Genomic DNA, 22,405 nt, shown 5'->3' with positions numbered 1-22,405 from the left:
CTGGTCACAAAAGCAAAGTTTGTGGGGAATAGCCATTTTCTATACTTTTGAGGCATAAGCAATTAGGAAATAACACTTACTACCCAGGAACAAAAATTGTGTTACATAGTGCATTGGCTCAGCACACTGAATAACACCAAGGGGCTGTTACCATTATTTGAACATTGAATTGATAAAAGCTTTACGCTAAATGAATTTTGGGGATCTGTCAGATTTAATCATATCCAGCTAGTCATCAATATTCATTTTACAAGTATTTGCAGTAATAAAGAGCCGATATAAAACAGAAAAATGTTATTGTTATATAATAGCCTTTAAAATAATAACCACATACATACAAATCACTTATTACTTTGCCTTTTGAACCTGTTTATTAATTAATAAATAATAATAATAATAATAATAATAATAATAATAATAACAAAATTGCCACAATCAGTCTTTGGGTGCAATCTTGGAAATGTGCTCAGTGATATTCCCACTTAAACCTTGATATCAGAAAACCTCTGTGAATCTGCCTTGTCTTACCTTGATGCAATGGGTCTTGCTGATGTAGGTGTAGGTGTGAATGGATGTGTGAATGTTGGTGATGATGCGGGGTAACGTTGAACATTTGCAGCCTTGCTATTGGGTCATTTGCTACCGACGCCATGCGTTCAGCATGCAGCCTTTCGGCCACCAGTCTGTCTGGGTAGCTCATTTCAGGCCGCAACTGCGGGCCAGCAAGTGCAAGTCTTTCCCTTTCCAAGGGGTTTAAACCGTGATGGAAAGCAGCGAAGGGATGATGTCCTGCCATTTGTGGAAGGGTAATGGCTCCATGCCTTGCAAAATGCTCCATAGGATTGGCACCTGGGTGCAAACCTTCCAACTCAGGGGGCTTAACCTCGTAGCCAGGCTTCATCCTGTCCCTCAACTCCCTCTCCCGAATCTCTCTGTCGCGCATCTCGCGCTCCCGCAGCTCGCGCTCCCTCATGCCTGGGTCTGCGTTGTACAAGCCTGGCATGTGGTAAGCCAGCAGGGGGTCTGCAGGGTTCAAGGACACGAAGAAGGGGTGATTGCGGTTGGTAGGAGACATGACGTGAGGGCGAGCGTACTCGCTCAGGGTGCGCAGGGCCGGGGTGTCTGGCCCGATGTATGGAGGTACGGCAGCGATGGTCGTCGGGGGAGGCTCGAAGGAAGGCCTCATGTGAGGCCCACCCATCTGAGGATCTCCCATCCGCCCATCATGGGATGAGCTGCATGCTTTCTGCAGGAGGGAAGGAAAAAAAGGAAAATCAGCAGCGTTTACATTGGATCCCTTTCAACTATGTACAATCAGATATGTTTTCTTACGCACAGAGAGAAGAAACTGTACAACTTCAAATGGAAAAGGTAAGCAGCATGGTGTCTGAGGACGACTATAGATGGGATTTAGCTGAGGACTATTTTTGTTCAACTTGTTTGTTACAGTATGTTTGCTGGTCCAAAGGTAGTCAACGATCGGCTCTTTCATAATGTGACTTGTATGTGCATAGAGATTTAATACAGATCGATGAATAGCTTGCAGAGTAAAAAAACTAAAAAAACATACCGCTGCTCTTTCAGCTTCCCTCTCTCGTTCTCGCTCCCTTTCCCTCTCTCTTTCCTTCTCCCTCTCTTTTTCTTTCTCTTCTCTTGCTTTCTGCTCAGCCTCCCTCTTGGTCTTTTCCAATGCCTCCTCTCTCTTCTTGGCAAGTTTCGAGCCAGCCAGGGGGGTGAAATAGAAATCCGTTCTCCCACAGGAGTTGTAACCACGGTCGAGATGCTTGTAGAACCTGAACACAGCGCAAGGACACCATTTAATAAAAGGAAAAAACAAATCAATTCTGCCATATGGGGCAGCAAAAGCTATTGATAAAAGCTTTCCAGATCATCCAAATTCAGTGTTTTTTTTAAGGCTGCTTGTATTCTTAATTCATTAAAATATCACTTTGACTGGAATGCCATGAGATGAAAATCGAACTCGGCTAGGATTTATGCAAGATAGAACTAGACAGACATACACAATGGAATTATTACTAAAAGATAGTGAAATCCCCCAAAACACAGCATTTCTTGGAATGATGCCAGATAAATATTCTAAAATTGAGAATAAATCAGGTTAGTAACTGCAACCACAGAACTGTTACTGCTGGTTTCACATACCCTAACTTCCTAATGTTACCCGAGGGACTGTGAACATACATGCTAGCGTATTGTTTCTCATATAGAAGTATTACGTTTATGCAGATCTTGAGTGCTTTTGACACTACCCATGATATTTCTTGACCACCAGGACATTTATTTCGATGAAACCAGACAGGATGTCACCTTAAAACAAATAATCCAGCTTTGGCTCTTTTGCTGGTTAGCATCTGCAGTATTTCATTTTCTTTGCCCTGAAGTCTTACATGATTCAACAATAGATTTAGGTCATGGTTTGGGGGAAAGGTGGTGATAGTCAAATTAAAATAAATCGCTTGAACTAATGTATTTTTACTGATGTCTATATAATTAATGTAGCTGTTGCATATTTAGGAGTTCATCGTTATTCATAATTACCTCTAAAGAGACACCAGACAAATGGATCAGCACGAGTTTCTTTTTCTTCAGGAATTCATACTGTAATTACCATTCTTTCAAGATCAGCTTTCTTTTAGATTAAATTACACTTAGAAAGTCTGTTTGATAAGTGGTAATATTTTTGTAACGAGGCATATATTTTTAATCGATATTAGTTGGTTATGCAGGCCTGTAAGTTAAATAAATAAGATAAGACTATAAAACTAACATCCTTATAAAGGCCAACTCATTTATTCAGTAGATGTCAGACCAAAAAAAAAAAGGTTTGTCTGATGGATGTCTAAAGCACCGTACAGAGCAAACAAGTCTTGAAGGTTAATGAAAACCAACCAGCTGAAGCCCATCTAAACTTTGTTCCAAAGCACTTCAGTCACCTATCTACTGTGTGAATAAAACTGACAGCGCATAGCCTTACATCTTCTTCAAGTCATTTTTTTTTTCTTTCCAGCCTTCAACTTTGTTTAATGCTGTGAAATGTTTATACTGCCTTGAAATGTAATCTGTAATTTAAACCTGCAAGTCTCCGAATGTATAAAAATCGCTTCACAAAAAAAAAAAAAAAAAAATAAACCAGTATGAGCTTGTTTGTACCTTGCTGACTGGCTGGCATGGCTTGGTGTGTTGACCACAGTGGGTTCTGGAGAAGGGCTTCTCTGAGGAGGTGGTGGGCTCTCAGGTTCTTCAGGCTCATCCATAGGCTCCTCTTTGATTTGAATAGGAGGGGCCGCAGAGGACGCCGAGCTGGGAACGCTCACAGTGGAAGGCAGAGGCGTTGAGATGGAAGACTGTGGTGGCGGCTGCATACCAGGGAGACAGGAGGAGGTCGACGTTGCAGACGTTGATGCTGACGAAGGAGGCATGGTGGGCGGGCCTCCCGGGATGAAAGGGTGTGGGGGGAACGGGGACTGGGAAATAACTGGGTGAGATGCAGAGGAAGGATGACCTGCGGACGCTGGGAGATTTTGGGACTGAGTAAGCACTGGAGGTTGAGCAGGCGGGAGCTGGAGCTGTTGGCTCTGGGGCATAAGCTGGAGCGGCGGTGGGTGGGCGGATGGACAGTGGTGGGTAGAGAGGGAACTGAGGGAACTGAGTGGCTTCAGTGCCGGTGGAGGGGGCAGATTGGGAGGCATTTGCGGGAATGGAGGCGGTGCAGACAGGTGGGGTGGATGTTTGTGTGCCTGTGGGTTGGGCATCTGAGGGATGGGCGTTGTTGGAGGAGGTTTGATATGAGGCATGGCCATGGGGGCTGGAGGCAGGGGCTGCTCTCTAGGGGGCTGGGGTGGTGCTTGAGGAGGAGTGTGAGGAGGCAGCTGCTGCTGGGTGTGGCCCGGAGTGGGTGGCTGAGATGGAAGTGGAGGAGGTGGAGGAACCTGAGACTGAGAAGATTGTGAGGAGGAGGTGGGGAATGGCTGAGGTGGCAGTGGGTGCTGTATGTGAGGCTGGGCCTGTAGAGGATGAGGGAGTGGATGCATCTGAGCATGGAGTGGAGTCTGCTGAGGCTGGAGAGGGGCTTGAGATGGAGGCAGAGCTTGCGTCTGAGTCAGCGCCTGAGTTAAGGCCTGCAGTGGCGGATGAGGCGAAGGCAGCCTCTGAGGATGCAGCTGAGAAGCAGGCTGGATAAGAGAATGTGACAGAGGCTGTGGGGGTATGGAAGGCTGGGAGATGGATGAGGAGACTTGGGAAGATGCTGTAGCTGCGCTCAACACTGGAGGTGTTGAGGCAGGTATCTGTAGGAGAGGGGCTTGAGGAGGCGGTGGTGGGCCATTCGGATTCTGGATTACAGGATGCTGGGCCGAGGAATCAGAGTCACTCTCATTGTCCCTTGGACTTGGAATACTTGGAGAGGAACTGCGATTATCCTGGTCAATGTCCTTTGGATCACTGCTTCCGTCATCATTAACACTGCGGCTGTCTGAACTCTCCCCTTCGCCTTCTCCCTCGCCCTCACCCTCACACTCTGATGGGGAGTCGGGCTGGTTAATCTCCTGGTAATTCAAAAGGAGATGAGAAATCTTTCACAAAACAACCACGCAGCTCAACTACACAACATTTCAAAAAAGCTAAGCTAATAGTTTAGGACCAATAAAGTTTATTTTTTTTTTAATATGCTTTTGATCTAACTATTTTGTGTGTGTGCGCTTGTGGAGAACATGCACACAAACCAAAAAAAAAAAAAGTGCACACACTCTTGAAAAAGAAAGCAAACAAATTAAAACAGCACATCTGTGTTTAGCATATTTTTTATTCAAAGCAGAAGGGAACCATTAAAGCAAAACAACATGCTGTTGTCCCCTGCTTTACTCAATTAAAATACACAGGCCTGACACTTTGCAGTGGCCAAAATTGAATTTACTCTATAAAACGTGATGTTTTCAATTTCACATTACCAGATGGTAACTTACTTCTCACAGTGCTACAATAGCCTTATTATACACCAATTCATGTCTTGCACCCCAAAGTATAATTAAATCAGCAGGGCTGTACCAAAGTATGTTGCTCACCTGAGTTTTGGATTTCTTTGCAGTAACCCTTTCGGTTTCCTCTGTGTCGGAAGCGGCCTTTTCCCGTTGTCGTTTGGCACTCTTTAGAGGTGAAGGTACTTCTTCTTTTATCTTCTGTAAAATAAAACCATAAAAAAACTAAAAAAACACATTAGTAAACCCTAAACCTGCAAATCAACAATACCCATTTATGGTGCTTAAGGTTAGGTGCTAGCCTGACAAGCACGTAAGTGATACCTGCCTGTAAATCATGCAATAAAACATAAAATAAAGAAACAAGGAAGCTGGCTACCGGCTCTGAAAGAGGGGACTCATTTTAGCAAGTCATTATATTAATAGAGAGGAAGACAAGCACCTGGATGGAAGCTGAATGACTTCAAACAGTAAATATATATTAGGTTGCCAGACTGCAGCTGCTCCAATGCATCTATTCCTCTAAAAGCACAAAGCGGTTTAACCCTTACCTTGCTGGGTTTTTTCATGGAGTCTGCCTTACTGTCATTGCTGGAAGTACTTGCAGCACTAGGAGATGTTCGGCCACTGGATCGAATGTCTTCATTGGTTGGTGAGGCTCGACCATCAGGACTAGCTGTCTGCTTCTTACGACCACTACGTAGTGTAGACATCTAATGTGTTCAAAAATACATGTTTATTAGGATTAGTTGAAGCCTATTATAAATCCTCTACAAAAAAAGATTCCGGCTTATGAAAATTTGTTTGAGACAGCACCTAAACAGTAAATGATTGACTAGTCCATGTACTGAAAAAAAATATAACTGCCTGCAAAGGATATATTGAATGCACAGTTTAACTTGAATTGACTGTTATTATGCAAAACTAAAAGGATAAAAGCAAAGGCAAAACACCCAGTTAGCTATTAAAACATGTGGTTCCACAATCCACCTGAGAATTCTAGAACATTATGTAGTAATAATGTATGCGGTTTACAGCTGTTTCTTATTAATTTAGCAGCTGTTCTGATTAACGATTCACATAAAGCCGGTGAAACCCATCAGTACACAAGCCGTCACTCCAGCCTGACAGCGCAGATTTATGATTCAAAACGACCTACTGTGGAGGTGGAGCAGTCTTTGCTGTTCAGATAAACACACCTGCCTTTCTAACTGATGCAATGCCAAAGCACTTACCCACACGGCTGGTTGCCAAAGAAGTCATTAGTGACCATCTTTTCTTGTGATGGCTGCACTTGTCATATATAAGCGGATAGGTTATTCCTATTCTGCTCACGTAAACTTGCGTTAAGTATGCACTGTTCCATTCTGCTGAGGGTTTTAAATCAATTGTTTTCATAACTTAAATCTTTCTTCAGTTCATAATTTAAAGAATATATATATATATATATATATATATATATATATATATATATATATATATATATATATATATAATAATTACATGGGTGAACACAGAATAAAGGTGAATAATTGAAATATACAAATTTTGGATGTATTACCTCTGAATTCACACGAGCTGTACCTAGACACTAATGTAAAAGGACATGCTGCTCCAATAATGAAAAGAATAGGAAAAGCGCTGTGGCATACCGAGCCTCGACTCCTTCTGGTCCTCATGCTATGTTTCCCACTAATTCCATCCTCTTCCTCTTTGACGGGTTTGAACATAAAAGGCGGAGGGTCCACTGGCTTCTCAATCGGAGGCAGCTCACCGTACTTCTTAAAGTGAATCCGACAGTCTGTGCACAGCAAGATATTCTCTCTCCCACCGTGGTGCCAGTCCTTGGAAGCTGAAATGATTATTTTAATTTTTTTGAATAATAATTTTTTCATTAATTCCCAATTTTCTCCCAATATTGGAATGTCCAATTATTACTCAACCTGGCTCACTGCTGCTACCCCTGAACTAACTTGGGAGAGAGGAGGACGAGCACATGTGTCCTCCGAAACGAGTGCTGTCAGCCATCTGCTTTTTTTCGCTCTGCAAGTCCACCTTGCAGCCATCTCAGAACTTACAGCGTCGGAAGACCACACAGTTCTGAATTGCATACAGGCAGGCCTGCAGGTGCCCGGCCAGCCACAGGGGTCGCTGGTGTGAGGCGAGCCAAGGACTTCCCAGCCGACCTAACCCCTCCCCGCCCAGGCAGCGCTTGGACAATTGTGCAACGCCCCCTGGGAACTCCCGTCCACGGTCGGCAGTGGCATAGCTTGGATTTGAACCAGCGATCTCCAAGCTATAGGGCACGTTATGCCTTTACCGGATGAAACACACTCGGCAGCCCCTGAAATTATTATTTTTGACAATTCAAACCACTTCACCCAGGCTCCACTGTGAGATTAACAACATGGAATTGTTCAATGTAAAACACACCACAAAAGGCTGCAAGGTTAATATACAGGCCTAGGCACTGTATTTTCTATTAACACGCATAGTCCCTTTTTTCTATGTATCTATGGTACCCTTTTTTTATTTTTATTTTTTTTAGACTAAACACTTACAAATATCGAATGGTTTTAGATTCAGAACCACCTTCTTGAAAAGTTGAATAGGTAAATATCAGCAAGCTCTAACAAGGTTACATACTTTGTTTGCACCCCAATTAAGATTCAATAGTAAACATTACTTACTGGTTGTGAAGCAGTGACGACAGGCGTATCCCTTCAACTCCTGCTCGCTGTCTTCACTGTCAAAGTCATCCTCACTTGCTGAACTCAGGTCCACTAGAAGAGAGTTGCTTTATTTATTTATTTTTTTAAATTACAAAGAACACTTATCTTTTCCAGATTAAGCCAGTAACAGGAGTCCATAACAATGTCCATAACACAAATATCGATGGTAACTATGTGCCTAGATACAGTATAGGAAACTCATACGAGTCAATGTTTCTAACACAAATATTAATCATAACTAACTGCCTAGATAAACTACACATAAAACTCATTCCAATGTAAGGCACCTTCCCAATAACACCCTAAACAATATTAATTCTCTTTTAAGAGGTCCCTTGTCGACCTGATTCATAGTCCTTTATGCCTAATTAAATAGGTACTGTATCAGCAAAGCAAACAAAACAGCTTCACTGTCAAAGGGTGTCGCTCGTTACCAGTGCCATATTCCGGGAAGCACATCGGTGTAACAATGTGTCTCCACATGTGCCCACTCAGGCTGCGTTTTTGAGCATGCCGTCACATTTCACAAGCTCCAACATTCATCAGTGTAATCAGATATGCTTACAGAACTCGCTGGACGGTGGCCTGGAGGGAGTGTTCACGGGTGTGGACGCAGTGCGGGTTTTGATTCTGCGGAACACAGCCTGCCTCCTGTGTCTGCGGTGGGCTCGGGAACTGGCTGCTTCTGGAGTTTTCTTCCAGTAGTAATAAAAAGTGATCAATTCACCCTGCAAGACAAAATTGGACCATCAACATGAGTGAAATGCTAAAATTCCAATGCTCAGTAAAAAAGAGAGAAAGAAAATACAATTAACCCTTTCCGGTCCATTGTCGGACTGGGTCCGACATCATTATAGCAACGCAAAAAACGGGTTTCTAGTCGTTTTTTCTCTGGAAAAAGCCGAGAAAACCATTCAATTGCTGAGTGGGAGCCGAGACAAGTCGAAAAAAAAACAAAAAACTGTGTATCTCATGAATAGTCATACATGGTATCTGGTATCAGATAACGGGGCGGGTCGTAAGTAAACAAGTTGGCTGACAATCAGCGCACAGAAAACACTGACATTTGCAGAGCTTTTTTGAGATGTTATAGTAATAAAATAATGACTTGGATCGCATTATTGAGGAATTTGGTGATAAAACGAGATGATCGATCGGTATGTACGACTATTATTATTATTATTATTATTTATTTATTACATAGGTGAACACTATAGCAAACGAAAGGGTGGGGCGGGGCTGGAGATGCCTAGTGAGTGCTTTGTTGATATGCAGGGCCATTTAAACCCGTTTGACTGTGGAAAAAAATACTTTTAAACAGTGTGTCTAAAATTAACTGCGCGTGTGAAAATTAGTTAGACCTGACGTGCCTGACGCGCGATTAATAAAAGGACTGCAAAGTGTTAAGTTAACTAATTATACCAATAATACAATGGCAATCTATACCACAAATGTCCGTTTATAAAGAACACATTTGAGAACAATTGGCAGCATGATAAATGGTGACAGCAACTTCTTTTATGTCTTGACAGTAGTGAAATAACTACTTGTATAATTGCATTTTGAAAACAGCCAGCAGTGTTTTGCCACCATTAATTGTACTTAATTATTTAGATGAGGTATCTGGAAGAAAACAACCTTCCGGAGGCGGCATTTTTAAAAATAAAAATGATTAAAGTAATCCCAACTGTGAAATAGTCAACTACATTTTAAACAGTTTCCCATCAATATTACATTTGTAATTTTACTCTTCTCCATTCAAAACATATTGGCAATCAATGCAGATTATATATAGCTAGCTTACAGCTTTATGATTTAAAACCTGACAGCAAAGAAAATCAGGGCAGCTTGTGAAAACACCCAACATTATTGTGTTTGGCTCGTCTTGAAAGAGCAACACAGATGATACACTTAATGTGTGTGAAATAAATTAGGTAAGAATTGGTTTTCTTTAATCCTCTTCTTAGTTGTAAAAGCCCATTATTTTACAGTTACAAATTTGCCTCAAGGTAAAAGCAGGAGGTGTGGTACGCTGCGAGACAAGACATTGAAGCCAAGCAACAAATCCAAAACTTTTGGAAAGGCTTGTGGAAAAAATTACTGAATCCTGAGATAGATATTACACAGCAGAATGACATGGTGCTCTGACCAAAAAAAAAAAAAAAAAAAACCTCAAAATATTCATATAAATACTAATGTTTAATTATTTGAAACACTAATATTAATTCAGATAGCTTTTCTACAGTAAAGAGGAAAGGTTCATGGAAAATTAATAATCCACGCCAGGTTTTATTAGCAGACCTCAGCTCTCTGCTGTTGTAATGTCTATCTAGGGATTAGGCATTGAAGTGTAGTGAATCTGGGAGGATTAGGATCAGTATATTGGTGACTGCATGTGTGGCAGCGGCTTGAATGCAAACAAAAGAACATGTCGGTGGAGCTCTGGTGCTGCAAATAGAGAGTGAAATGGCTCCTGGTCTCTCCGTCAGCAGAGTCAATTGAACTTGAATCAAACATGCATAGTGTGCACTGCCTGAGCCCACAGCGTATACATTCAGTGCACACAAGCTGGTGAAGAAATCAATACCATACTGAAACATTAACACATGCAATTGTTGATCACAACGTCCTTTACCGAGGCAGCCCTCTCAAATTAACTGCCACTTCTGCTAGCACTCAAAATAATAAGCATAAAAACAGAATTGGCTTGAGTGGGGGTAATTATGGATTTCAATCCATCAGATGCCAAATATTAATTGTTCAGCACTTTGCGTCTAACAGTTTACAGTTAATAAGGGATTGGGGATATATTTTGTCTGGTTTGACAAGATCCGAGTCCTATCAGGTAAACTAAGACTTGATGGGCTCAGTATCTTTAATGTGTATTGATTCTGGCAGCTCTGCCTTTCATTTCCTTTTTCCTTTTTAAAAGCTACTGTCCATAGTGTAAATTAATTATAAACTGACATGTTTACATACATGTCTACCATTGGGAGTAAATATTCACACTGCAGCAAGCCCATTAATAAAGCAAACAGGCCCTATTTTGAAGCAAGTGCAAATACTGTACACTTTTTTTTTTAATGTATACAACACAAATAGTGAAGTTGTTTATTGATAGTTTTAAATCCTTAAGATTGTTTTATTAACAGTGTTTATTTTCATTTGGGATTTTGAGATTGTGGGCATTTTATTTTTTACATTTTCATTCACACACATTTGAATGCAGAACTACACCGTAGGTGTTTGAAAAATTCTTGTTCTGACAAAGTCAGCAGGTCGGAGAAAGGAACCAACCGTGGGTTACTTGCTGAGCAAGGTAGAGAGATTACAATGCTATGAATTACATAAAGGGCACGTAGAGGAGATGTGATCAAGTTTCAAGCAGGTTTCACTTCAATCTCCATCTCATCAGCAATGCAGCTTGTTCTCCTCGGGCAGGTTTATATAAAGATTTTTTTTAGTCAAGTCTCAGCAACACAATGGGCTGTCCCATGTTGCCATTATTTTGCTTTTAAATGATTTCTATCTTTTGCCCTTCCGTGTTATGATTAAACAATCACAGGCTTTATAAAGGAACACAGTAAAAGACCGGCATAGGCGTTATTAACTGCACAATGGAGATATCAAATCAAACATTAAAGGAGAGATTGTAGCTACTGCTCAGTTCCCACCCTTTATCAATGTATTTCAAATGTTAAACACACAGTACAAGCTGCACTTGTGTGTTTAGTACCAAGCTTGTCTTGCCTTGGGTAAACCAAGGATTAACATCATGTGGCTTATTGTAATAAAGGGATTTGACAGCACTGGTGACAACAGACCTCATAATATAGGTTTGCACCACTTAAATCAGGACACTGGTGATCAGGGTTTCTGCTTAAATGGGACAGGACTCTGGGAGACAGTTCTTTCCAATTCTATTTATGTTTAATTGGGATACAGTATTTTCAAACGACGAACGGAGATCGCTTTTCAGAGCAAGACAGGTTCACACAGTGCAGCGATTAAGTGATTACACTGTGACTTGCACAAATTGCGTTATCCAGTGGTTTTTGCCTCACCTGTCATCTGCAAGTTGTCATCATGGCTGTTGAGTTTCAATTTCTCGGGCTGCTGCTGAACCCAAAACAGAACTCTCTTGACTCATGTTTTATGTCTCCAATTAGAAATAACAACGATTACACATTTTTCTTGGGGAAAATGTGGCAATTATTTGTCTATTACAAATTCAATTTTTGCATGATTTCTTTCCAAGATGTTTATTTTTTTATGGCGATCCTTTCCTATACAGTACCTCGTTCAACAGGCGTGGCCGCAGAATAATACACGATTCATTTTGTTTATGAATAAAAAAACAACAACTGACTCGTATTTCAAATGATGCATTTAACATTTATTTATAATGTGATGTGCTTTCATCATTCTTTTCATTTAGAAAAAAAAATAAAAAATACTTCCTCTCTTATGCACGTCATAAATTATGAATACAAGTGTGACTAAGGTCCTCTCAAATGCCTCTCATTTATTTAGGACAGCTACTTATTACCAAGGCATCCTGATAAAGCAGCACAGACTGTACTTCATGAATCAATACCAATCTTTATCATATTCCAAATATGACTTATTTTTATTTATTTATTTTTAAATCAGCACTTTACCCTCTTGTTAAAATTCTTAATGGTTTTCAAGTTAACCACTATAAAGCAGGGTCTATCATTGAAAAAAAGACCAATCGAAATTATTAACATATTAAAACAGACAGTTGCCTAAGGAGCCACGACAGATAACCAGACTACATGTGTAACCATTTCCTCTGGCTGCGGTCCAAGCAGAAATCTAGTCATCTTACCACAGGATTAATCTAGTCTGCTCACAAACTTATAATTCATTAATATTAACTTTGAAAGCAAACTGTGCAACTCAGTTGGCCCTTAATCATATGCATATTAATGCAACTCTAAATTATTCACAAATACATTTGAGTACTGAAAATAGCCCCTGCTCCCATTGAGAGCAACATGTTCACAATATCACTTATTTACTGTTTATTCAAAGCATAAACAGACTTTTAAAGCATACAAAAGACAACTTTTGTTGACTAATATGCTAAAGCCAGAGTTAATTTAGTAACTAACCCCAACCCTTTGCTGATGCTCAAATGCCAGGCCGAGCATCTGTGGATACTCTGGGTGTCTACCTGAAGCAAGCATCACCCTCAGAGAACAGTTGTCAGTCCTGTGTACTGCATGTGAGTTCATATAATGTTATTCCCCAACATGATCACACTACTAGTGTGATTTACAAACCAGAGTGGAAAAACAGGTCTATGAGAACGTCCAGACCTCATTATACCCTTCATACTTTACCCAAGACACAGGTCCATCACAAACCCACGAATGTTATTTATGGATGTCTAAACTATAGGGACATGTTAACAGGCTTTGGCTTCATTTCAGCACAACATTGGGTTCTATACAGAGTTGCAATGCACATTAACAGTGGAAGGCCATTCATTAGTCTGTGTCTTTCCATTACTTCAACCAAACACTAATCATACCTGCAACAATAACAAACACATTATCTGTTGGGGTCAAGACCACCATTTGTTCATGTAGTTTGCCTAAACCATCTGGAAGATAATGTTAATAAACATTTTAAATATTCTCACTGTAAATCTTAGAAAAGCAACAATAAAATGGATGTCTGACTCGCTTCTACTGCTACACACACCTGCTTACACCAAAATCAGGCATATTCTTACCTTCCATTGTAGCCGTGGGTACAGCCAGATAGAGATTTTATTTTGTATTATTTCTATTTGTGTTTTTAATTTTCTTTAGACACAGATACAAAATTAAAAATAGTCCTTAATTGGTGAACAGGCCATTTTTTTAATTTTTTATTCATAGCCATCTGGGGCAATACGCAGCTACAGGTATAAATTTGGAACCATCAGGCGTAAGGGCATGAACTGTTGGCATGCCAATGTGAAATCTAATTGAAGAATCTACAAAAACTTTCATCTTGGCCCACTCACCAGCTAATAACTGCTCACAGCAGAAAGCATCTTTCCCCAGTAGCTCAAGACAAGACAGATTATCTTTCCGGCAGTCATGTTCAGTATAATTCTCCTCCTAATTTCTCAGTATCCCCATTCTTTACTAAAACAGTTGATAACACAACAATGCAGACTTTTTAATGTTGAAAAACATTTAAATAATCTGGGTTGTGTGGCTTTGCTCAGGGGAAAAAAGCAATTACTGCCACTTTCCATATGGTAAACATTTTTCTATTTATCTGCCCTTCATTACATGCACAATCCTATCATCTCTGCACAGCATCAAAATGACAGGCGTCAGGGTTACCCCGTAAAATATACATCGGCAATGTTATATTCACTGATGGTAGTAAGAAAAAACAGAGATGAAAGATTGGGAGTATAATGCTGCTGAAGTGTTTTAGGTGGGGGATCATCTGTTATGTTGCTGAATTTCCTGAGGTGATAATTGAATGACAGCAGCTTGCAGAAAATCCATTTTCGAGCAATGGAAAAAGGATAGTTACGGGGGAAAAAAAAAATCTGTCTGGGAGGCATGTAATGGCTGTTAGGAAATAAAGGTTTTAAACCATCAAGCCACTGCAGTTGTAGTGCCTGTTATTTTTATTTCCTAGCTGCACATTAGTTTTCAAGGCTTAAAAAAAAAAAAAAAAAAAAAAATAGATCAGCATTCAAAATACCCATGTTTTATATTTTGTACATGTACACAGAGAATAAAAAATGAAACATACAACATTGTAGCCAATAAATATTTAGATTGCCTTCTGATACAGTGGTTAGGTGAAAAGTAGTATTATTTTATAAATATAAAACATAATTTGAACAAACTGGAAGCATGGCAGGGAAGGAGGGGTTAAAATATATAAAAGGAGTAATTAAAGTCCCCTTTCTTCAATAAAAATATCACTGCAAGACATTTTCTGTCAAGCAGCACCTAAAATGAGGCTAAACTAACTCTAAATATTTACCTGTACTTCAATACAGATTAAAGGTCAGATACTGTATGTTGTGTCTTTAAACAAAAATAACTAAATGGCAGCATTCCATTCGACTTCCAGTGACTTGTGGTTTATTTGTTCACCTTTTTTTTAATTTTTTTTTTTTTTTTATCCAAAATAGTGTTAGCTTAAAGCTTAATCTTTTCAGGGACGGTAGAGAGAAGACTATGTGCTGTGAACACTAAGCTGTGCTATAGATCTGGAAAGTGGATGAGTCTGCAGGTACTTACATTATATGACTAAATTGATTTCCCAAGTAATCCATGCCACTTGAAACAGTGTATCACCACCAGTGAAACTTGGGGAATTGCCCGGCAGGCAACTGAAGCTCCTGTTTTACTTCTCTTCCCCACTCATTGTGGTATTAAAAGACAATATTTCAGTTTCTCATCATTTTCATTTCCTGAAGTACCCCTGAAAAGTCCCTTCCATTAAAACCCCTGTTGGTGATCAGTGCTAACATTTTGTAATATATTTATAGACTTATCTCTACTCCAGAGTTCAAATGGAACAGATGGTTTTTGTTTTCCTTACAGATGTGTTACTGAGAGATGTTGTTCTACTACATTCAAGACACATGTCTTTGCATCACAACTTAAGTTTCCCTGCTGGCGACAGATCATTCTTGAAAGTTATCTGACACTTCTTCAGCACTTGAAAAAAGAAAGCCGCTCCAAAGTTGTCATATTCAAGAAGTCTTGCAAGAAACCAGCGTGGGCCTTGCAGGACCAGACACCCGAAAGCAAAAAATAACCCAAAATATGAGCCTGGTTACTGTTCACAGATTTCTGTCCTCCATTTTCCACCATCAAGCCACTGCAGTTGTAGTTTCTGTGAACCAGAAGGTCGTTATGGAGTTTTATTTACACCCCTAGTTAAAATTCTTTACATACACTAATATTATTGATGCTAAAAGTATAATGCTCTTATAATTTAAGACATGCCCTTCTCTATCTCCATCCGATTAAAGGTGTCTCAAGAACAATGCTTTTATGTCACTCAAAATACTACAGAACACCCTGCAAAGTTTAAAAGAAACGCACTGTTACCTTTGCTGTGTTCTGTGTTGTCAGTATTTTTTTTTTAAAACCATATTGCAGACTCTCGACATTTTTAATAAATCAACAGGGCAATACATTTCTCAACATTTACTCGCCAGGAGAAAAAACAAAAGCATTTTAAGGATTACAGTGTATCCCGATCACGCTCCCTCCTGCTGGTTTACTGTTCCCACAATACAGCACTCATTCCAATCAGAGCGCCAGCATTGTTGCGGGTGGGAGCATGAACTGGGTACACTATGGTGTTCAGAAGAATAAATATTTAACTTGGTGAATGTTCCAGAGTACAAGCTGATAAGAAAGTTGACCCTGATGTGTGAATAAAAAAATATATATATCAAAACTATCAGGAGTATGTTTATTAAAAAAAAAAAAAAAAGAAATGCTGCCATATGGACAACACAGGATACAGCAAAGATATAGAAACGTGCTTCATGTAAACACTGCAGGGGGTTCTATAACAAAGCAGATGACAAAAGGAGAAATATATTTTTCAGAGACATTCAGTAGTTTAAGGGTTTTGTTTGATACTGATTGGTGGCCAAGTTTAAACAGTTGACCTTTTTTTTTTTTTTTTTAATCCAGGAAATGGCTGAGTGCTTACTGTATCGCAACATTACTGTTTGTATTACCAACCACACCTACAGACTCAACCAGCTGCTTCCTCAAATTAAATCACTGGAGCTGAACTGAAGCGGCCAGCTATGCAGAACAAACTACAGCAAGTTAAAAGAAAGAAAAAAAATATATATTTTTATCATGCAAAGAAAAATAATAATAAAAATGCTATCCAATGTTGGATACATTTATTTCTTGTTTAAAAAAATCCTGGCTGGCTTAAAGATAGCACTGGCAACAGATCCGATAACATCAGTTGTGTGCCAGCATGGTTATAAGCTAATGCAATTAAATCTGGATAGTTCAGTATCCATCCATTAGGCCCACCTCAGTAACAAACCAGTTTATCTAGTCTCTGATGAAACACAGGACACAAACTTTTTTCCAAATGTTATGGTATTATTTAAAAGGTAAGATGTGGGGTAAACAGGAGGTTTGGAAGGCATTGTTGTTTCAGAAGATTTAAAAGAATTGAATTGTGGCCAAGAGATGTGTGGTAAATGTGGTTGAGAAAAACATAACACAAACCAGATAAAGTTTTTTTTTTTTTTGAAATAGAGAAACACAATGCTGAAATGTTTTGCAAACTTTGTGCACAGACTAGTGCAGAAACTTCTCAATTAAAAAAACATTTCTCACACAACTCAGCTTTTGGAGGTTGACTATTTAAATAGCTAAGGTTTTATAAAACTGTTCTTAATCTTCACACAAAAAAAGCATTACATTTTTAAATCCTATATATCCACAGTTTCAAATACATTTCACTTCTCAAAATGAGTTCAATTTCATAAGATTGTTAAAAAACATGAAACCTAGAAAAATAGCAAAGCCTAATTAAGGATTTTAAAACCACATTAAAAGTGACGCGTCAGGAAATTAAAGCACTTTCTTTTTAAAGTTTCAAACTCATGATTGCTCTTAAATGCAGTCTTTGCACACAAATGCATGCTTTTTGTTTGTGGGCAACAACAGAGGTTGTTTACTCGTGGTTTCTTTCAAGTGTCTAAACTGCTGTTGAGATTAAAAGAAAAAAGGTACGATACTCCGCTCCTCAAAGACGTGTGCCTGCACCCACACAGACACATTTCAATTTACCATTCATCAGATGTCTTAGTTTTATGAAACATAAAAGCATGTCCGAAACATAACATCTGCAGCTGTCCTTGTCGCAGACTGAGGCGACAACTAAACAATCAGCCTTCTCTGTCAACCTGAAGCAGCTGCTACCACTGTACACAGGGCCCCCCTTTTAGTAGTTTTAATTAATGCCCGAAACAAAATATCTGTAATGGCACCAGCTACAGGAGCTCTGGCTAAAAGGACGTAGCACCAGCAGTGAATTCTGTTTGACGTTTGTCAAGCCAGAACCAGGCACACATCTGCGGCAAGGTTATAGTGAAAACATTTTTACCATCTCTGCCATTTTGTCTGGAAAATTACAAGGCCTGGAAGGATGTGTGTTCGCAACTGAAGTCTTAGTGATTTGTCTAATTTTACAGCCTACACCAACTGACCCTACCAACACAATTTAACACCAGTGTGGCAGCAACTTCAATTTCCATTTTAACAGTTCAACTTCTCGGTGTTCCCTTTTTTTTTTTTTTACACCCATATGTACTGCTCCTGCAGGTGTAGAGAGAAATAAATACAATAGCAAGTTTCCTTAAGCATTTTACCTTGCTGGCAAAGAAGTTCTGTAAAAACAAAAATCTAATATTTTCTTTAGTGCATACATATGAATTATGCAATCCATATAAATGATGTATCCAGCAGAAGCAAATGCACATTCAACACCACATTTGGAGGGCTGGTTAACATTCATTTATTTTACTCCTGTTTTTCCTCATTGACACCATTTCTTTCAGCTTTTAAATAAAGTAATTTAAACATAAGCTGAAAATGGGTAATTTACTCCTCGGAATTTGACAGTGTCATTGGCATCAAATGAACAAGCCAGTTTCCTGCCCAGCTGTGGCCTTATGAGGAATAAATAAAAAGATGACAAAATTGAGATTCGGGTGCAGGGTAATTTGCTAGCAAAACTTAAGGCAGAAAAAGATGTCCTGAGAATACACTTGCTTCTGCTCTACACTTGTTGCACTATGCAGAGATACAGAATTTCCAGGGTGGGTGTTGTCGGTTTTGTCATTTAGCTCACTGTAGGTGGGTGATACTGAATTTTAACAGCTACCTATGCTGGACTTTGTTTTCTTTAGTGTACTAAAAAATGAGTAGTATGCTCGGTAAAAAATATCTTAAATATACATAGTTTTGTAAACCAATTATCAAAATAAAATCCAGCCTGTATCTGTAAAGGGTTGTAAATTTGCCCACAGCACTGTTAGTACGTTGAGATAGGTCTTTACTAAGTTAAGGCATTTTACAAGTTAAGGTAAAGTTACCATACCGTTAGCTTTGGATAGTGAGTTTCTGTATAGCCCATGTATAATGGAAACATTTAATGCATGGAAAAGATTACTATGCAGTTGATCAATTTTAGCCTGAAAAAGCTTAAATATCTGCCTAACCTTGGAAAGAAAAAATAGTTAATTTCAGTATAGTTTATAGTTTCAGTGACACTCATCTTTTTAGTCCCCTCCCAAATTAAGAATGTCGCCATTGCTCAATTTAGGACACATCTTACTCTATCTGTCTGAAGTTCAGTGGAATGTACAAAACATTTGACAGGAAATATTGTGGCTGATGCTACAGTAGATGGAAACCAGACATGTACTTGGGTAAATATAGCTGCAAGAGGTCAGGTTAGTTTACTTAATGCAGAGTCTATCATTGTAGCAAACCACTGACCTTAAAAAGCAAAACTGAACCTAAAGACCTGGCTGAAGACCGAACAGTAAAATAAAGCCTGAAACTGAAATGTAATCTACGACTACCAGACTAAGTTTAAAAAAAAAAAAAAAAAAGGTATCAATTCTAGGCCTATATAATAGTATCAGCAAGGTTCTGCTTTGTGTTGGTCACAAGGATCTGTCAGTTGTGTCGCTCCTTATTTGTGTATTTATTGGTTTAAAAAAATAAGCTTTCAGCATTGATTAGGTCATTTCAATCAGTTAAAAGTGAATGGACAATACATTTATTTCCACCCACAGCACAATAGAAATAAACCTGATAAGCCTTCGACTTCTGCAGTGTAATAAATTGCCTTTACCTGCCTACACATTGTAAGTGCCTTTCATATGCAGTTTAGTTATGTTTTTTGTACTTGCAACTAATTCAAAGAAAGAAGTGCCAACTGCATGTCGCATAAGAATTCAAGAGATGACTAATGGGGTGTAGATATGTTCCTCAGTAACACTTGCTTTTTCTACACTATTCAACAAGAGTAAAAAAAAGCTACCCAAATCTAGAACATACAAAGTTAGGTCCCAAATCTTTCATTTTATTTAATTTCTATAGGCACGAGCATGGCCATTTCAAACAGATGCTGTGCTGAAACAAAATGGAGGCAGCACTTGATGGTTAACAACAGAACAGAATAAAGTGCACTTTTTTTTTTTTTTTTTCTTTTTAAGTCAGGCCACGGCTGTTTATACATCAGCAGGAGCTTCAACTTGGCTAGGTGCCCCTGAAAGCCAAAAAAAAAAAAAAAAAAGCTAATCAGGGCCTAAAAAATAACAAAGGGCGTCAGTAATGTTTCACTGTATCACATCCTACACACTGGCCACAAGCCCAGGATTTTCTTTCCCTCTTTTGAAAATTATCACAATAGAGGTATCAAGGACTAAACCCAGGGCATCTTGCAGTACAAACCACATTTATGCGAGGTCAGCTTTTAAAGAGGTCAAGAACTCGGCATGTGGAAAGCGTCAGGATTTGTTCTTTTTTTATATACAGCAGGATCGTGATTTTTATTAACACACAACTGTTCTCTTCAATTCGAGCAGCCGAGTAGATCCTTTAAGATTTCTGAACCCACAAAGACAGAAGGGTGATGTTCGGAAAATAAATAAACCGCTCCTTGGGGGTACACACTAGCACTTGCTCAGAGATCAAGCTTTCGGCACAAAGCAAGTTCAATCTTAAACAAAAGGGAGGGCTTTTTAGCTGGAAGAGAAAGACGACTTTTCATTACGTCTAAAGTTTTTCTTGTGTTTAAAAAAGGGCAGTTTTTCCATTTGCTATACAAAATTAATTTATCCTTCACTGTCACAAGACGTGAACTTAATTGTAAGAGAGAAACGTTCTGAACAAAAAGTGCATTAGTTCTTTGACCTTAAAACTAATTCAGTTTAGTTTTCTTTTTTTTTTGGAGAGAAATACATCTAATTTGTTACAGCATTTAAGAGACAATTATTTCAACAAATTAATAGAATTTCATATACTAAAAGTTACATTAAAAACAGGCTATAAGCATCTTAAGTTAACTGCTGTGTGAGAGCTCCAGAAACACTGAAATAAGTAACTCTGGTTATTAACCTTTATATTAAAATATGTAAATAAAACTAAAAAAAAAAAAAAATCCCTAGCATTACTTATGTATCCACAAGCAAATCTCTTAATGTCATCCACCACAATGTTAACTCAAATACAATGAAACACCGCACTAGCGGAAAAACATTTTAATAAACGTATGTAATCTGGAAAACAAAACTGCTGTATAAACATTCATATGATTGATAGTACTGATATTTTGGATATTAGAGTGAATGTTGGCAGAACTCCCCAAGTTTACTGTCTTTCGGCAGCAACGTTGACATTTCTCAGTAAATTAAACTGGGAATGGCAACGTTACAATATAATTTGCTTTTCTTGGATTCCTGTTGCAAGCTGAGGCTCCTGTCTTTTTCTACATTATTATTTTATGAAGATTTTCTGTTTATATAATAATCACCCACTTGCAGTTAAACTAGTCAACTACAGTACACAGTAATTCAAACAAACTAAAAAAACTCTGAATATAATCTCTAATCAATAAACAAAATAAAAATAAAAATAATAAATCAACCAAAAGTATTTTAAAAACACAACACAAAAACTGCATTAAGCAAGCAAATGAAATGCAAAAAGGCCTAATTTACTGCTAAATATTCTTCATACGCTGTTTTACAATGGCTGGTTCAAAACAGGGTACAGGTGACCCAATAATAAATGTGCACAGTCCTTTCATTTTCACTCTTGCTCTGAATGATCAGCAGGCATCTGTTTGCATCACACAAGACTTAGCACAAAAGAGGGCTTAGGCTTCCACATTAAGAATAGAGAATCAGTCAAACAGCTAGCCCTTTTAAAAGGGAGGTCTGTAGGTTGACACAGTGTAGTTGCCACACTTCAACAAACTTTCAGCCGTGCCATCTATGGATGACAGCATATGTCTGCTGGTATATCCCAACCCATCTTCTAAAAGAGCACTGCTCCTTTTACATTTGGCCACATAAACGAACGCCAGTTAATCAAAGGCTTGCACTGAAGTTGAACTCGCTGCATCACATTCTTTTATGCTGCCGTAGCAAACTTCAGTGAATTCCGCTGTGCGTTTAACCCTTTGCAGACTGAAAATTCTACCCTTTTGGAGGCCTGACTGACATGATTTAACTTTAGGACTTGTATCTGTGCAAATATCCACCTAAAGTATACAGTGTTTTACCTTTCTAAAACACTGAGGGTCTGAAGAGTAAGAAAATAATGTTTCACTCCATGATGAAGTATACCCTACAGTTACCTAGTTTGAATGTAAAATGTTTCCCCTCAAAAAAAAAAAAAAATCTTTAGACATGTCTTCATAACTATAATTTATAGTGATATATTACTTACATTGTAAAATTACCAGTGGTAGCCACAACCCTCAGGAACAAAAATCAGAATAAGTATGTATGTTTTTGATTTTACACAACATTTTTGATGGGTGCGCAGGCTCATCTACTTCAGATTCTTTACTGGTATCAGTGTGAAGAAGTTTGTGATCAGAGACATCTTCTCCTTC

The 22,405-nt window shown here is 38.8% G+C and overlaps 1 protein-coding gene across 13 annotated transcripts in view; it reads right to left on the bottom strand.

The window, feature by feature from the left end:
- Positions 1 to 22,405, bottom strand: part of LOC117962678 (arginine-glutamic acid dipeptide repeats protein-like) — a 131,193-nt gene that overhangs the window by 5,757 nt on the left and 103,031 nt on the right. For all 13 annotated transcript variants that reach the window (XM_058993220.1, XM_058993211.1, XM_058993213.1 and 10 more), the window contains 8 exons: positions 8,292 to 8,454; positions 7,685 to 7,777; positions 6,647 to 6,846; positions 5,546 to 5,707; positions 5,082 to 5,195; positions 3,172 to 4,565; positions 1,571 to 1,793; positions 529 to 1,246 (listed from right to left, as the gene is read on the bottom strand). In XM_058993220.1, the coding sequence (XP_058849203.1) occupies positions 529 to 1,246; positions 1,571 to 1,793; positions 3,172 to 4,565; positions 5,082 to 5,195; positions 5,546 to 5,707; positions 6,647 to 6,846; positions 7,685 to 7,777; positions 8,292 to 8,454 (3,067 nt within the window). The remainder of the gene's footprint in view (positions 1 to 528; positions 1,247 to 1,570; positions 1,794 to 3,171; positions 4,566 to 5,081; positions 5,196 to 5,545; positions 5,708 to 6,646; positions 6,847 to 7,684; positions 7,778 to 8,291; positions 8,455 to 22,405) is intronic.

Source organism: Acipenser ruthenus, chromosome 20, assembly GCF_902713425.1.
Source record: "Acipenser ruthenus chromosome 20, fAciRut3.2 maternal haplotype, whole genome shotgun sequence".
Lineage (NCBI taxonomy): Eukaryota > Metazoa > Chordata > Actinopteri > Acipenseriformes > Acipenseridae > Acipenser > Acipenser ruthenus.
This window is presented reverse-complemented; position numbering and strand designations above follow the sequence as displayed.